This window comes from Vulpes lagopus, chromosome 23 (assembly GCF_018345385.1).
Source record: "Vulpes lagopus strain Blue_001 chromosome 23, ASM1834538v1, whole genome shotgun sequence".
NCBI classification, from domain to species: Eukaryota; Metazoa; Chordata; class Mammalia; order Carnivora; family Canidae; genus Vulpes; species Vulpes lagopus.
This window is the reverse complement of record NC_054846.1, coordinates 8,249,869-8,266,647: the sequence shown is the minus strand read 5'-3', so window position 1 is coordinate 8,266,647 and position 16,779 is coordinate 8,249,869. Positions and strand designations below refer to the sequence as shown.

The following is a 16,779-nucleotide window of genomic DNA, read 5'->3' as shown; positions in this document are numbered from 1 at the left end:
CCTCAGTGTTTTCTGTCTGTAGAGCAGTGCTGTGTTCCTGGCTGCCCCACAGGAAAAATGGCATGATGAATTAATAAGTAGTTATAGGAGGCCTATATGTGAGAATAGTATTTTCCTGCTCTAAAGTTAAAAATAGGTGATTATGTGAAATGGCAGTCATTTAAATGTGGTACATGGAAAAGAAATACATTAATAAATGTGCAGATGACTTAATAGGAACTGGACTGAATCCAAAAATAAAGCAATCTGCATAGAGAATTGTTCAGCAGAGCCAGCATGTGTTAGATACTTAGCACATGCCTAGTATTTTGTTATGCTCATTTCAGAGGCTACAGAAGAAAAATAAAATGTGATTTATTTCCTTGAGTTCTTTATGTAATCTGAGTAGACAAACATGTGAAATCAAGAACAAGTTAAGACCGTGTAATTAAATGTCAAAATGTAGATTGTAAAAGCTCTCAGAAGTCAAAGGAAGAGCAGTGAATGTGGGAAAGACGTCTTATGGTGGAGTGAGGTGGGGACGTGGGGGTGGGACCCAAGTCCAGTCCTTGAAAGACTGAAACATTTAGATGATAGCAGGGAACACATTCTGGGAACAGCCTGAAATAAGAGGCAGGAGCCCTCCCAGCTGGGGGAGAAGGGGATTCTTGGAGAGTCCTGCAAGTACATATATATAGGTGGATATGGCCCACACTCTGAAGAGCTTTAAGTATGGAAAAAGAAAAGTTTAAACTTAGGTGTTTGGGTGATGGGTGATAGGTGCTAGCGTAGGTTTTTGAGTTGGTAAAGGAAATGATAACCTAAAATGTGACAATCTAGGAAGTTTGAGGATTTAGTGGGCATGATTAATATAGTTGGGGGTGGTATAAGAGAGCAAATTGAACATGGCAACTAAGTATCTGAGCCACACATTTCATACACATTTTTCCCACAGAAAGCTTCCATGAATTAAACCTCACTTAAACGTCACAGAAACCGTGAATTAGGTCATATTTTATTGATGTAGAAACTGAAGCCCGGATTAATGAGCTTCTAAGGTCCCAGAGCTAGTAAGTGACAGTGGTGGTATTCAAGCCCAGTCCTGTCTGACTTCAGAGCCTTTGCAGTAGTCTTATCATTGCCCTTCATTGAAATATCACAACCTTGGCTCTTCTGGTTACTCAAACCTTGTAGAAGTTTCTTGTTTCTGGAAGTTTAAGTTAGGCAGAAGTCATGTGTATGTAAGCCAAGGCAGCATATTTTGTGTGCTCAGAGGTCTGATCCAGAACCCTGAAATTGGAATGTCCTAGACATCCAACACTCCCAGAAAATAGACCCTCACATCCCTAGTGGCTATGAATTAACCAGACTTAATCTGATGATTCAACAAAATACAATAGCCAAAGGACATTTGGGAAACCTTTAAAGACCTATAATACAAAGCATTTCATTTGTCACTTTATCTTGAGAAATCTGCACAGGAAAGTAGATTGGATAAATGAGATATTGACACAGTAGAGCTAAATAAATGACTGTTCCTAAGTCTCATAGAGCAGAGCAAGGCAAAAAAGATAATTGGCTTTTATTGCTGCTGCTTCCTTCCTCTGATGGACATTGGCCGTCCATCCTAACCCTCGCCTGCAGCTCTATCGATCTCCAGTGTTCTTTCATCCTCCAGTCTCTGTCAGAAGTTTCTCACTGTCTGATCAAGTTTCTGAGAAAGGCACAGAAACGCTGGCAGCTGTCTGGAAGAGGTGGCAGGAGGGCAGTGGGGACAGGAGGGCTGGCAGCCCTATCTTGCCACCTGGGTGTTGAATGTGTGTGCTCAGCGGGGTGTGGGCACTTGTAAAGGTGGGAGGGGGCAGCACTTATGGGTCTCAGATTATAGAGAATATAGAAACATACTGCAGGCTCATTTCATGAACTCTGTGGGCAAGAAGCTTACTTTGAAATTGATTCTCTTCAATTTGAGAGAGAAAGGGAAAGTTGATGCATAACAGTGTCCCTAAGGTTCATAAAGTTTTCAGCCAAACAAGCATCTTAAGGGGAAGTGACTGTTTTTGATATTAGTATTTCCTTCAGATTTTCATTCAAAACTGCAATATCAGAGGTCCTGTTTAATCTCAGACACTAATGGTCAGGAGGAGAACTTCTAAAAATGCAAATATATGACGGGGTCTTTTGTTTTGTTTTGTTTTCTGACAATAGTCAAACTAACAAAGTGCCCCCCACCTCAAACCCTTAAAGGGTTTTGTAATGTTAAGAAGAGGAATCTCACTAAGTAAAGTACCTGCCCAGCTAGCTGTTAGCTCTCCATATTGTATCTTTCTTCAGATCCATAGAAGGCCAAGGTCTCCACCAGGCTGCAGCCATACCCTGCCTCTCCTGCCCATTTCTTTTTTCCTAGCTAGTCTCCATACCCGAACTCGAAGCCCGAAGAATAGCAGAGGGATGGAGCAGACTTTTAGTAGGTGTTTGAATCATTCAGTCTTAGGTTTTACAGCATTTCTTAAAGTACTTCTCAAATGTACTGCTCCACGTATGTTACTGCTGCTGCCAAGTGTATGTATTTGTGTGTACCCTGGTGTACACGTGAACTTGATAAAATTGTGAATTTAAAAAATCGCCCTGACAATTTTCACTGTTAATTACTTCTATGATTAAGATACAGCTAATAAGAAAAAGTTAGTAATAAAACGAAGCATACATACATACTGTTTTTGTTTATTGTAATTCTACATGTGTCTTAAAAGTAGAGCCTTTCCTAAGAGGAATTTTAAATTGAATACCAGGGCATAGGGTGTGTATGGGTGTGTGTTTCTGTGATAAATCCAAACATGGTCTTCTGGATCTCAGAGCTCTTTAAATCCTGAAGGCTTAGTGACTGAATAATACGCTAAATCATAAGCCAAATCTCTTTAGTAGGGTTGTGTTTTCCTTGGAAAGATATGTATCAGAAATCTCCAGAATCATTGGAACTTAATTAAGCTTCAACTCTCTGACCCCATAGAAGTTTAGACCAGGTCAAGGATGGGACCACCAATATTCCTGGCACCCCTTAACTTGTAACTAAAGGAGTTGCTCATGATGTTTTTTCTCTCTCTAACGTACATTTCTTTTTTTTTCCCTTAACTATTTTCATCTTCTATTTTCATCTTCTTTAAAAATTTTTTTTTTTTTTTTTAAATTTATGATAGGCACACAGTGAGAGAGAGAGAGGCAGAGACACAGGCAGAGGGAGAAGCAGGCTCCATGCACCGGGAGCCTGATGTGGGATTCAATCCCGAGTCTCCAGGATCGCGCCCTGGGCCAAAGGCAGGCGCCAAACCGCTGCGCCACCCAGGGATCCCTATTTTCATCTTCTTTAAAAAAAAAAAAAATTTATTCTTCAGTAAATAAGCGATTGGCTACTAAATGATACGGTTAGATGGAGACATTGGGTTGCCCTGTGGGTATATTCAGGGAGCTCTGTGTTGGGTATTTAGTAGTCTAAGAATGTGTCATGCTTCAAGTATTTTAAGGTACTCTTCTGGAAATGGTCATCTGGTTCTTCTGCATTCTGGAACCTGCAAACCATAGAAGTCCAGCAGTACCATGCTTAGAGAGTGCAGGGTGCTCATCAGCTCTGTCATTTGCTTGTACTTAACCTGTCTCGTTTTAATTTAGTAACATTTTTCAAATGCCAGGTCCTATGCTAGGGATTAAGAATTCAGGCAGAACAGATTCAGAGCCTTCCTTCAAGGAACGGGCTCACAGACTCACAGATGCCTGTTGATTTGTCTCAACCCTTGGCCCTTCTTTAGTCTTTCCTCTTTGATCCAGTGATTTAAAAGTGACTCGTGCTCATTTTTCATGTTTGATTTTTTTTTTTTTTACATTTCTTGTACCTATTAAGTTTCTCCCTTTTTTTTTTTTTTTTTTAATTTTTTAATTTTTATTTATTTATGATAGTCACAGAGAGAGAGAGAGAGAGAGAGAGGCAGAGACACAGGCGGAGGGAGAAGCAGGCTCCATGTACCGGGAGCCCGATGTGGGATTCGATCCCGGGTCTCCAGGATCGCGCCCTGGGCCAAAGGCAGGAGCCAAACCGCTGCGCCACCCAGGGATCCCAAGTTTCTCCCTTTAAAATAATTGAGCCAACTTCTCTGTCCCTTCTTGTTATCATATCTGGATCTTCAGCCTTCTAAAGTAACTCAAGCTTGGAGAATATTCCATCCATGACCTCCCCAGTGAGCCACATTGCCCTGATTCCAGGTGCTGGTGGTGAAGCAGTTGCACTTTGATCAGTTTCAGGATATTAGTGTTTGTTGTTGTGGTTATTTTAAAGGCCCTTTTCCTTGACTGTTTTAATGTTTACCAGGTTTGCCCTATGGCACCATTTACTAGATGTCGACCTGCTCTATCCATTGCATTTTAAGTTGCTCAGCAGTAGCCATCCTTTGACCTTTTGGACTCATCTAGATAAATGTATCCCCCATCTGATTTTAGTTGGTTTTTAGAGTTGATTTATGTACGTAGCACATGGTCACTAAATGAATACTGCTTAATGATTAAAGCTATAACTTTGAGGGAATATTAAGTTGCCCTGACTAATCTTGTTTTGGAGAAATGGCAATAGAATCCTACCCTTTATTCTAGTTTTCTCCAATTTAAAAGGAGACTGCAGTCTTTCAGAAGGAAAGGAATTTTAATATCCTGGAATGTAGAGAGGGCACATATCTTTTCACTTATCTATGAACATTAGCAACATTGATAGCATACCTCCTGGGTATGAGAAAAAAAAGATTTTAATGCAGTTTTTATCACATGAATTTTAAATGATGATTTGATGACACTCCTATTTTAGTCCTTATTACACTCTAAATTTCTGTAGCTCCCTCTGGCAACTTCTGAACCGTTAGGCTAATGCGAAATTACAGAAACATTCTGGACATCTTGAGTGCCACTTGGCAGTTCTGTGGAACATTGACCCCCCATGTTTGTCTTCCAGCATCCAGTGCTTGACGAGCCGATAGCCGAAGCTGTCTGTATTATTGCAGACACAGATAAGTGGAGTGTCCAGGTAGCCACAAGTCAGAGGAAAGTGACGGACAGCATGAAACTGGGCCAGGATGTCTTGGTCTCGAGTCAGGTGTCCAGTTTACTTCACTCCATTTTACAGCTTTACAAGCTTCACCTCCCGGCTGATTTTGTAAGTACTTGTTCTCATATCACCAAAGAAATACAGTTAAAAAAAAATACTTCTAACAATACTTTGAATATAATATCACAAACTCAAATGTTTTGTTTTTAGTATAATTGGACGTTAGCATAAATAAAAATAGAACGTGCAACATAAAACCAGCAAACAGGATAGATTTCGGTAACAGTAGCTCTGCAATGAAACAACACACAGTGACACTAAAATCTTTTTGAATGAGGTGTATGGTAAAGGAAATAAGGTATGGGGAAGAGATCAAGCATAAAAGGAAATTTAAAATCTTCCTTTGGAAACTCATTATTAGTTTTCCTTTATTGGATTGACATCAAGCAAGCCAGTTTCAGAAGGGATTGTTGTTCCTTTTGCTCAGGGACCATTCTCACAAAAGTGTTCAGGATAAAATGTAATATCATTTGTATAAATACTTAAAATTTTGAAGTACTGTACCCATAAAAGATGGTATCAGTTCCTTTTCAAATGGGATTTTAAAATCGACTTCATAACATTATATTAAACAAAGCAAATAGAGCCCATAAACTCCTAGAAACTGATTAACAGCTCTCCCCCAGGCGTTGGAATGAATATATAAAACAGATACTTTTCAGTATGTGTGTGTGTGTGTGTGTGTGCAGAGAGACTGAGAGAAAATACATTTTGAGAGGGAGGGAGAAAGGTCTCAAAAGTGGAAGAGAGGCTTAAGGGCAGATAGCTAGGAGAAGCCTAAGTGAGCTGACCTTGGGGATTTGCACTGAGGTAAAAGAGTGCCCACCTTCCCTGCTCGTTTCCCCTGCACTTGGTTGCCCTCTGCAATCTGCCCCCACACCACAGCATCTCTTTCCTCCCTTCTGTCCTCCACAAAAGATACAGAGCTATGTAATAGCAGAATAGAAGCCTGAATATTAATCACCTACAGTAATTATGGATGGAGGGTTTCAGTTTCCTGAGTCCTTATGACTTGCACTTATACCACATTCCTCAGAAGGTCAAGACTTTGATGGCCTTCAGGAAGGTAATTTGAAATACTGTGTGGTTATCATCTAACTTGTGGCAGTGTGGCATCATAGGGAGACCCCTCAGTGCAACTGGGTTAAAGTCTAGGCCTTGCCATCGATGATGAGTCATGTGACAGTGGACAATCCTGAGTGTCTCTGAACCTCAGCTTTCTCACTTGTAAAACGAAGATAGTACCCATTTATAACAAACACTTTCAGAGAATCCTCTGAAAGTTAGGTCTGAGAATCTGCTTTTTAAAATACTGGCAAAGCACCCTGCTGTTATGAGATACTACTGTAACAGCCAGCGTACAGCAGTGGCCGTGGCATGGCCCTTAGAGTCTGTTGTCCAGAGTCAAATCCAAGCTCTGCTACTTGCTAACTGTGTGACTTCTCAGAGCCTCAATACCTACATCTATAGAGCTGAGGAAATGATAGAGCTCATCTCGTATGTTATGAAAATGAAATTCAGGTAAAGCACTTGGAATAGCATCACATGTTAGGAGTCCTCAGGAAACAGCTACTATTTGTGTGATTGCTAATAATAATTAGTTTCATGAAATAATATTACTAGCTATGAAGGCTGACAACACCTTTTCACCAAAATCTTTATTTGAGCTTTAGACTGAAGCATACTCTTGCAGGACCTCTGTCCTGGCCAGGTAATGTGAGAAGCACTTATGGGTTATGAGGACCTTTTGTTCTATTATTTGCAGGCAGTTTTTCTTCCTAATAGCAGGCTGCATCACGCTGATTTAGAGGCTGAAGCTTCTTTTTCTGTAAGGAAAGAAAGCTATATTAGATTTTATACTTTTTTTTTTTTTTTTTACTGTTATAAGCATACACCAAACCTTCATATTTTATCCTGTAATACGTAGCTCTTATCATATCTGACATCTTAGTTATCCAAGCAATAAATTACTGTAGCTAATTCTTTTTACTTCATTTGTACATAAGTATGTTTAACCACTTAATAGTACGAATGACTTATTTAACCTGACAAAATTGAGGTCAAAGAAAATTTCATCTGCAGTTTAAAATTCTCCTTAAAAATCACTTGAATGGAACACATAAGTAAATGACTACTAGAGCCGTCCCTATGAGGAGAAAGTAGCTATTTAAAATTTCAGAAGTTAAAAATTAAAGAAATTCATCTCAGGAATAAAATCCCAGAAAGAGGAGGGCAAAACCCAAAGCAGTTCTAATAATAATCAAACCTTTTATATAAAAAAGTTCTAAATGATTTGATTTCAAGTTCCATATAGACCAGTGTTCTTTTTTTTTCCATATTACAACATACAGTTTTCATGGGGACTATGAAAACACTGTAAATTAACCATTTAAAACAAAGGATGCCATGTAATGTGAATGTTCTTTTTAATATTTTATAACACTCTTATTAAAAACTTTGTATTTACTCCATAAGGAACTGAAACTTACCAGGAGATTCTTTTACCACTTAACTATGTTTATTTGGAGGAACATTTTCATGAGAATCGGTGAAATCCTCCTCCCTTTGATTATTACTCTTAGTCACTTACCAGTTGTTTTTTCATCCACTCAACACACTGCATTTAAGATTTTAAGCCAATGAAAAACTGAAAAGATCTCGAACAGATACTTTTTCCATGTCACTGATCAGCCCAGATGGTCAAGATCAACATTTTCAAATGCATCTGTTAATCTTTTTACCTTGAAAATAACAGGCGTAATGGTCTAGAAGAAAATTATGTATGATGGAATTACCCTTGCCAAAGCCATCAGGTGTCTTACTGAAGATGCTTGGATGGCTCTGCCTGCCAAATGCAAAAGCATTTGCCTCTGGTGAAAGACACAGATGGTTGCTATTCTCTAAAAAATGAAGTTGGACACAATTCCAAGGGTAGAGATGTCCTGAGAATAATTGCCTTTTCTTTATTGTTACTAAAGACCCAGTTAAAATATACTCTTGAGAAAAAAAAAAAAAGTGAAGTAACCTTGTTCCATTCACTTTACTGTTGGGGATGTATTTGCCAAAAGAATGTGAGTATAGGAAAACAACAAAGATGTTCTTTCTCTAATAAATTATTTATAATAGCAAAAATTTAGATTGCCATGTGGATAAGTAAATAATGGTAATTCACATTTTCAAAATTATTTAATGATAAAAATTACATTGATAAAAATGTTTATTAACCTGGGGAAAGGATTATTACAAAGTTTTTAAAAAGTAAGAAATAATTGCACGTACAGAATGATTTCAGCTATGTTAAAAAATGTTTTTTAAAAAAAGACTGGCAGATATATATGAAAATCGTAATAGTCATTAGAAAAAGTAAACTGTTGTTTTATAAAACCCTTTTCTTATACCTATCAGTAGTTTGATATGGTTTATATAAATTTTTAAGTGTATGGGGAAGAAATGAGATTATAGCTATGTCCTTAGGAATGAATTAAGAGAATTCCAGCTCTTAGAATATTGGTAGAGATTTGAATCCTGGCCCTCATTGTGAATGTTATTGGCTTCACAGTGCATCATGCATCTTGAAGATAGACTACAGGAGATGTACCTTAAAAGTAAGATGCTGTCTGAATATCTTCGTGGACACACACGCGTCCATGTGAAAGAATTAGGTGTCGTACTGGGGTGAGTTCTGTGAAGTGCCACTGTTTCTCCCTGAGACAGGACTGACCCGAACACCGTACCCACTGACTGACCCACTTAGCCTGTCTCACCCAGAACCTGCGGGCCTCCGTGTCCCATTGAAGTCATCACATGTATGCCTCTGCTGCTTCCCATCTTCGTATCTGTGATACGAAGTTTCAAACCCAGAAACAAATGCAGAGCTCTAAGCTAGTGGTATTTTACATTGGTCTGCTCCCTGGATTATTTTGTGCTTCAAAATGAAAAATTTAGTTCCATTCTGCTGCCCGTTTCTACCGTTTCTAGTAATTTCGGTAAGATGTTGAAGGCACAACCTGTTAGACATGCAGCAGAGCTTGTGTTTAACATTTTGCTTCCTGGAGGAGACAAGAAAGGCGTTCTCCTGGACTTTTAGGGGCCACCTGCCTGTCTGCAGGGTGACGGTACTTTCCCCTCCTTCAATAGAAGCCCCTTGGAAGAGGAGACATACTGCTGTTACTGATGGCCATAGCTTATCTTCCAGAGGGTTGGGCCTTTGCCATGATTTCTCTCAGAGAAGAAATTCTGACTTGTGTTTCTCTCTGCCTAATTTTTCAACAGAGAACTAACAAAAAGACATTGTGTCTAGGGTGAATTGACCCCCTTACCTGTGGTGATGATTCCCCTAATTTGGAGCAAGAAAATACTGTGTATATAATATCAACCTTGAAATTCCCTATCAAGCCTGCTAATCAAAATATTATTTCAAGACTCAGGCCGTTGCATTCTTCTCAGACTTTTCACCTTTCACACCCAGGATATGACTTACTGTATTGTTTGGCTCTTGGCATTTCCTGTCATATGTCATAGATTTTTCTCCCATACTTTATTCAGAAAAGGTTTTTCCCTTTTGAGGCATTTGCTTTTGCAGTTAACTTGAAATGCATCCTTGTCGCTGTTGTTGTCGTTCTGAGCTGTTGTTTAGAACTCTTTACCAGCATCATATCTGAGTCCTTGCTTCACCAGGTTTCCCACTGCCAGATGTGTGCTGCACATTTCCAAGATCTTTACCTGGCCCCCAACTTCTAACACTGTTAGAAGGATCATAAGAATTTAGTTACCCTCCTCATCTCTCGGTCCCCTTCATGCATTATTAGTGGTGGTCACATCCAGCCTCGCTCTAGCCCCTTCCTCTCCTCGTCAGAGCTAGCAGCACAAAAGGTACTGAAGAACTTCTTATCTATCTTGAAAGGAGATCTGTAGGCAGCATTACTGGAGAAAGCATTGAAAATTCCGTGAAGTAATGCCAGCTACCTTTTTAAATTTTATTTTTGATTTTTCATTTTTGGAATTCAAGGGAAAAAATAGGACATATTCCATGGGCTGAAGCAGTCCTAATTTTTTTCAGGACATTTGGCAGCATTTAGCCAGTGACCATGCTGCATCCGCCCCTGCTAGAAAAGAGGCAGCCAGAGCTACGTCCATTTGATGCTATGGTGTCTCTTGACTCAGTATCTATTAGTGTCACTTTGCTCTCAGAATGTTGTAGCTCAGATGTTTAGTGAGGATCTAAATTGTATAACCTGTTGAACACATCCCCAAGTCTTTAAAAAAAACAAAAACAAAAACAAAAACTCCCACCTTCACCATTGTCCTAAGCCTGATTCGAGCCTAGGTACAGAATCTCAGCACATGTTCAGGAGTGTGGACTAGAATGAGGAGATACTGGAGGTGATGTTCAAGTACGACCCAATGAGCTTGTCAGGCAGTATAGAAAAGTTTGGGGCTTCAAACTGGGTGGTGAGAAGAACAGCTTTGTGTCTCCCCCTCCCACACATAGCACACCTGCATCTTTCTCTGTGTCTTCGGTCAGTGGCCCCTGGGAGGTTGCATTGAAAGAGAGAGTTTAGCATCTTTCCGTCTCTTAATTTGTTAGTTTTAAGCAATGATCTGGCAAGCTGAGTACCTAGCAGTAACACTTTCCAGTAAAGTCATGCTACTTTAATATTCTTTTCTTTTTTCACTCTTCAGGATTGAATCAAATGACCTGCCTCTGTTGACAGCTATTGCCAGTACTCATTCTCCTTACGTCGCTCAAATACTCTTATAAGCTAAAGCTCAGGACAGTTCTTCCTTGGAAGAAAAAAAAATCAGATTCTCAACTGAAGGTGAAAAGAATAAGCTCTTTGTGACATCAAAAGCATGAGAAGAGCAAACAGAAATAAGTCATTCCTCCGCTTTGTTTTGTTTTGTTTTCTTGCTTTCAAGTGGATGCCTCGTTGGACGACTTAGGTTTACTTGACATAATGGCATTTGTGTTTTTCGTGAATACTTTTTTGGCCTTTTGTTACCCAGGAATCAACAGAGAGAGTGACCTTTTTAGTGAGGAGACATAAACACTACACTAAACACAAAGCTGTTGGTACAGATGGCCTTGTGTGTTTGGGCAGAACAACAGGTGACTTGGGAGCAGGGGTAACCAGTGTACATACCATGCTGGTAGGATAGTGTTTCAGAGTTTAAGCAGGAGCTCTCCAAAGTGGAGAAAGCACAACTTGTTATTCTAAGAAGACAGAACAAGGGACTTGGATTCCAGGGCAGAGTTTGTTTTTTACAAAAGGTAAAAGCAAGCAAGCCACATTGTGCCATCTTCCGCCCTGGTGGCTGTAGGAATTACTGCCTGGCATAAAACAGGAAAGAGGATCGACTGTTGGGCAGAGGGTGCTTTAGGGACCCACTTCCACATCATCTTGGAGTTTACCTTGTTGCAGATGCAGCCACAGGTAGGTTAGAGACGGAGTGTTGGTGCAATAAACCCAGGAATCAATGTAGCATCTTCATCTCATCAAGATGTAGTTCAGAGCAGCAGAGTGCACAGTCTGATACCATATGTTTTATCCTCATATGTTAGAGCTTTCAGCAGCCTTTTTAAGCGAGGCCATTTACCAAAGTTATTTCTATAAGCTCAAGAGTGTTTCTGTTGCTATATTCTTCCAGCCGAAGCCACTTTCTTCCTCTAATAGTTAATACAAATGACTATTTGTAGTTTCAAAGGCATAGCTGGCCTGGCGGAAAATGAACCTGCAGCAGTTCAGGATGACTAATGAAAGGAATTAGTTTGTACATTTACCAACAATCCATAAATGATCTCAATTTTTACATTATCATCTCTGTGCCTTCTAATCCCTGATTCCTTTTCAAAACACCTCTCCAGAAATTAACTTACCCATTACAAAATCTGCCAAAATGAAGGATTGCTTATTAGCATAGTTCACTTTTTAAGAAACCTTAGTTTTTGGTTAAAGGTTAAAATAAACTTTACTTAGTTTACTGGCTGTGACCTCTGACCCTGTCAGACCAGGTACTGATGACATCCAAGGTAAAGGAAAACACTTAAAAACTAGATCATGAAAGGACTGGCGCTAATCTCACAAATCAGAACATTGTTAACACCTTACAGATACTGAGTACAGTTGCTTATAACCAGGCTCTGATTTCCTTTCACTGCTATGTGAATTAGTTCCAGTCCTCCTCATATATCCTTTTGTACCTAAGATTATGAAGTAACTTCCCTTTTAGGGGTTAGAATGACTTCAGATTTTTTATTTGAGAAAATCCTGATTCTAAGCACCACGTCACATAAGTTTGTTTATTCTTTTACAAATGCAAGTTAATTGTTTGTTTGAAAGAGGATAGCAGCAGTACCAATGGAGAAAATTAGGTTTAATAATTCTTTAGGAATAGGTTAAAACTGCTGCCTTCCTTCTCTCTCTCTATGATGTGAAATGTAAGTGGGTGCATTAAGGCTTTTAAGATCTTTAATTTTTATCTTATGTCTGTCTTTTACAAGATTGAAGTTTCCCATCCTTTTTATGTTTATCCTATTTCCTTTGTCTAAAATCTGGGTTTGGTGTTTTAAAGTCCCTAGTTCCATGGCATCACTGCTTGCTGTTATGTTACACAGACACAGAGAATGGACCTCACCTGTGGCTCAGCTCATCATCATTTGTTTCTCGTTATGTGTGAATAAATTATAATCGCTGATGTTACATCATTCCCATCTGTACCAGTTTAGAGCATTCCCCTCATCTCTCTTTCCCTTTTCCTTGTTTACACATTTTGAGCACTTTCCCTCATTCACCACTTTCCAGGGATTCATAGAAAATAATGATACAAAACTAGTTTCATTCAAAATGTTGAAAATTAGACCCACATAGGGGGAAATTGAGCTTTAAATGGCTGATTCTAAACTCCATACATGAAAATTTAGCCCAGTCCTCTCAAAGCCTGAGAAAACGTAATTTGCCTCTGAATCTACTGTTCTAAAACTCTCTCTTGGAAAATGTCTGTTGGAAAACTCCAGGTGGGTCACATTGGGGGAGGGGGGCGGGGGGCGGTTGTCCCAGTGACACTCAGGATTCCAGTCAGAACCTAATCCTCACATCTATTGCCTACAAAAACAGACCAAGAATGTTGCTGCTCTTTTATAATCCTCCTTTAAATAACACTCAAGTTTTGTTTGTCTTAAATTCAACCTCTTACCAAAAGTGGAAAAGGAGAAAAAAAAAAAAATCTCATGGAATTGCGTTGAGATACACCCACTCACACCACCAGGTGGCTTCATTCTGTCTCAGCCCAAGAGGCAAGAAAGGGATCCCCTCCCCCCCAATGCCCACCTCAAGAAAAAAATTAAAATTAAAAAAACAACAACAACAAAAAAGAAACTACTACCTCAGTTGACAGGATTCCACCTTTAGGGTTTCTTCAACTTTTAAGTCTTACCTGTTGAGTGTAACTTTTGTAGCATCTTGCTTTTTTAAGCAAGCTAGTGAGGCATGACAGAGCAGAAGTGTGTAAATGTTACTGTGATGGACCTCTTTCTAGCATGTTGCAGTTTTATTTTTAATAGATTGATGAGTGATATGAATGTAAAGATAATTGTGTATGTTTAAACATGACAATGAAAATTTAAAATGTAGCTTCCATACTTGTGCATAATTCCAAAGTATTTTATTTTTATCAGTGTTAAATAGCTTTTTGTACAGGCTTCAATCCATTTTTCTGAAGTGTGCTGTTTTTTAATAAAAGTAACTATAATCTTTTCACATCCCATGGAACTGCCGTTTACACATCACAACTTTTTAAACTTACCGTATTTTTCAAAAGTAACTTTTTTGGAGGGAGGAAAGTCCCCGCTTGCTAAGTGATACTAAACTGCTGTTTAGGCTCTTATAATTAGGTCCTGATATTTTATAAAAAATTTAGTCTGTAGCTTTTTAGGTTCTTCACTAGAATTGGTTGTACATAAAAGTAAAGAATATAAAGTGACCCTAAAATTCTTTTAAATGTCTGGGTTTTCCCACTAATATGTACTTTTGAAAGTATTTTGTTCATGCATACTTTCACCATTAAATTGAAAAAGTCTTTAGCTTCTCTTGGTAAATGTGAACAGTTTGTTTTTTTATTGTGCTGTGGGGGAGGGGATATTTTAATATAATATTTACCTAAATCAAGCAACCCCCTCTGAGTGTTAATTTTTAAATATCGAAATTTTGGTGACCACATATCTTGGGAGCAAGATTGCAATATGCTTAAATTTAAGTGGTGTTTAAAAGGAGAAAATTCTGGGATTTGTTACTATTGAAGCTCCAGTAAGACAAATTGATAGGACTTTATATTTTTGATCAGGTAAATAGATATCAATGCCAATGTATAGAAATCTTTTGTTAAAACTTGTTCATGTATTATTTTGATCCATTTTTCTGTGGCATTTGGTGCAATAAACCTTTTGAATTTACCTTGAACATTTTTCTGGTACTGCATGTGATTTGTTACATTTAATCTAGTTCGTAAAAACTTAGAGGTCTCATTTCCACTAATTCATGCAGAAACAAATTGTTAAATATGTCAGTGATTTTCAGCAGGGATGTTTTGGGAACATAGGGACATTTTTGGTTAGCATGATGGTGAGTGAGAGTTACTGGCACACAGCAGATGGGGGCTGAGGCTGATAAATGTAATGTATGGGACCCCCCCTACCCACCCTCATGGAATGAGGAAATGTCCCACCTCTTGCATGACTTTCAAATGTTCTGTGGACATTCATATGGGTGAAAAACCTGTTTATAATTATCTAAGCAAAGAATTTAATTCTGCTTTGTCTAAAAGCCCAATGTGTTTTTCACATGATTTTAATATATGCTGAATTTTCCAGGAATGCCGCCGGTTTATAAATCGAAGGAAGATTGTACTTTGTAAGATTCAGAATTTTTACAGGAATTAACATAAATTTGGAAGGCAACATTAACAACAGCTACTGTACTAATGGATTTAAGTCATCCGTTTATCCGTCTTCATTTATAAAGTAGCATTCATGGAGACTATATATAGATGCAAGCCTCTGCCTGCTTCATTTTATTTCTAGTGTTTCAATGTCTCCCTGTTAAAATACATTTTAATGTTATTTTTTAAATAGTACATGTAGGGCATTATATTGGTTTGTTTGAATTACATGTGTAAGGAGGTTATTTATGAATTTTATTTTAGGAAAGTAAAGGGCATTATATAATATTTGCTATGTAAAGGATGAGATCATATATATATAGTCTCGGGGTAAAAAGGTTTTAAGTAGAACTTTGTAACATACATAATACCATACTGAATTATGTTGTCATAATTAGGACCGTAGGGGGAAGTAACATTAGGTATTTCAAACTCCTTTCTGGATTAAATGAAAATTTCAAAAGCGTTTTCCATATTCCCTCAAGCAGCTTCAAAATCATGCCATTGATAAAGAATTTAAACACACATACACCCCACGTTGCTTTTTTCACTCCCTGGTGCCGGGACAGTTTTGACCCAGTTTTGACACCTGAGTGAGACAGGTACCGTGATGGTTACTTTACGTGTCTACTCGGTTAGGCCTTGGCACCCAGGTACGCGGATCAAACCCCAATTGTGGAAGTTGCTGTGAAGATATTTTCTAAAGCTTGGTTGAAACATCACCTCCTTTAATCCTATCCGTCCACTCGTGCATCCAACAGACACCGGGTGCTAGGCACTGTGCAGGTGCACGGGGTCGAGGGGAAGTCCGAGCTGAGCGAGCAGGCGTGGAAGGGGGCGCAGAGTTAGGACAAAGCACCCCGACGGCACCTGGGCCCGCGCCAGCTACCTGGGACCCCCACACCGGTGGAGGACAGGGGCGCCCTCGGGGGCCGGGAAGGGAGGGCGCTCCCCACAGGCTCCAGCGCCAGGTGTTGTTAGGACCTGGCTTCCAGCGAGCAGGTGAAGGTTCAGGGAGGTGACAAAACGCTGCTTCTCCTTGGGGGCTGACTGCGCCGCGCGGCGGAGAGCCCTCCTGGGGTCCCGCCGACCTCCGTGCTCCCCCGCGACCACGTGAGCGGGCCATCACCCCGCGGCCCGGGGGCCGGCAGGGCCCGTGTTCCAGGCGTCGCGCCCGCCGCCCCTCGGGGCCCTGCTGGGGACGCCGCCGGCGAGCGTGGCCCGCGCCCCAGACGCAGGCGGGCTTGGGGCGCCTGCCCGGGTTCGAATCCCGCCTGGGGCCGCCGGCCAGCTGCGTGACCCCGGGCGAGTTCCTCCAGCTCTCTGGCCCGCCTCGGTGGGTTATCCCGGCCGTGGAGCCGTGGAGCCGTGGAGCCGGGCCCTGACAGCGGCTCCAGGGGGACGGGCCCCGGGTGCGGACGGCCGCGGCACAGCGCCTCCTGCCGGCCGGACGCGGTGCTCTCCCCGCGGGGTGCGGGGCCTCGCCGCTGGCCTCGGGCTTGGCGGAGACCGACCGCGGAAGGCCACAGGCGGCGCCCGGGGCGGGGGGGGCGGTCCGGGAGCTCCCGGGGGTCGGGCGCTCCTGTGGCCGCGCAGCCCTCACGGACCCTCTCACCCGCAGCCCCGGTCCTCCCGTCCTGTCCTCCTGTCCCGGGCCGGGGGCCGTGCGTGCGCGTGTGCGGGTGTGGTGGGCCCGGCCTCCTCGGTGCCAGCCCTGTCCTGGG

At 40.8% G+C, this 16,779-nt stretch overlaps 1 protein-coding gene across 6 annotated transcripts in view; it reads left to right on the top strand.

Moving 5' to 3' along the window:
- The window catches only part of FNIP2 (folliculin interacting protein 2), a 133,902-nt gene extending 119,325 nt beyond the window's left edge, over positions 1 to 14,577 (top strand). For all 6 annotated transcript variants that reach the window (XM_041738939.1, XM_041738935.1, XM_041738938.1 and 3 more), the window contains 3 exons: positions 4,970 to 5,170; positions 8,682 to 8,797; positions 10,805 to 14,577. In XM_041738939.1, the coding sequence (XP_041594873.1) occupies positions 4,970 to 5,170; positions 8,682 to 8,797; positions 10,805 to 10,883 (396 nt within the window). In that variant the 3' untranslated portion in view covers positions 10,884 to 14,577. The remainder of the gene's footprint in view (positions 1 to 4,969; positions 5,171 to 8,681; positions 8,798 to 10,804) is intronic.
- Positions 14,578 to 16,779: the final 2,202 nt, after the last annotated feature.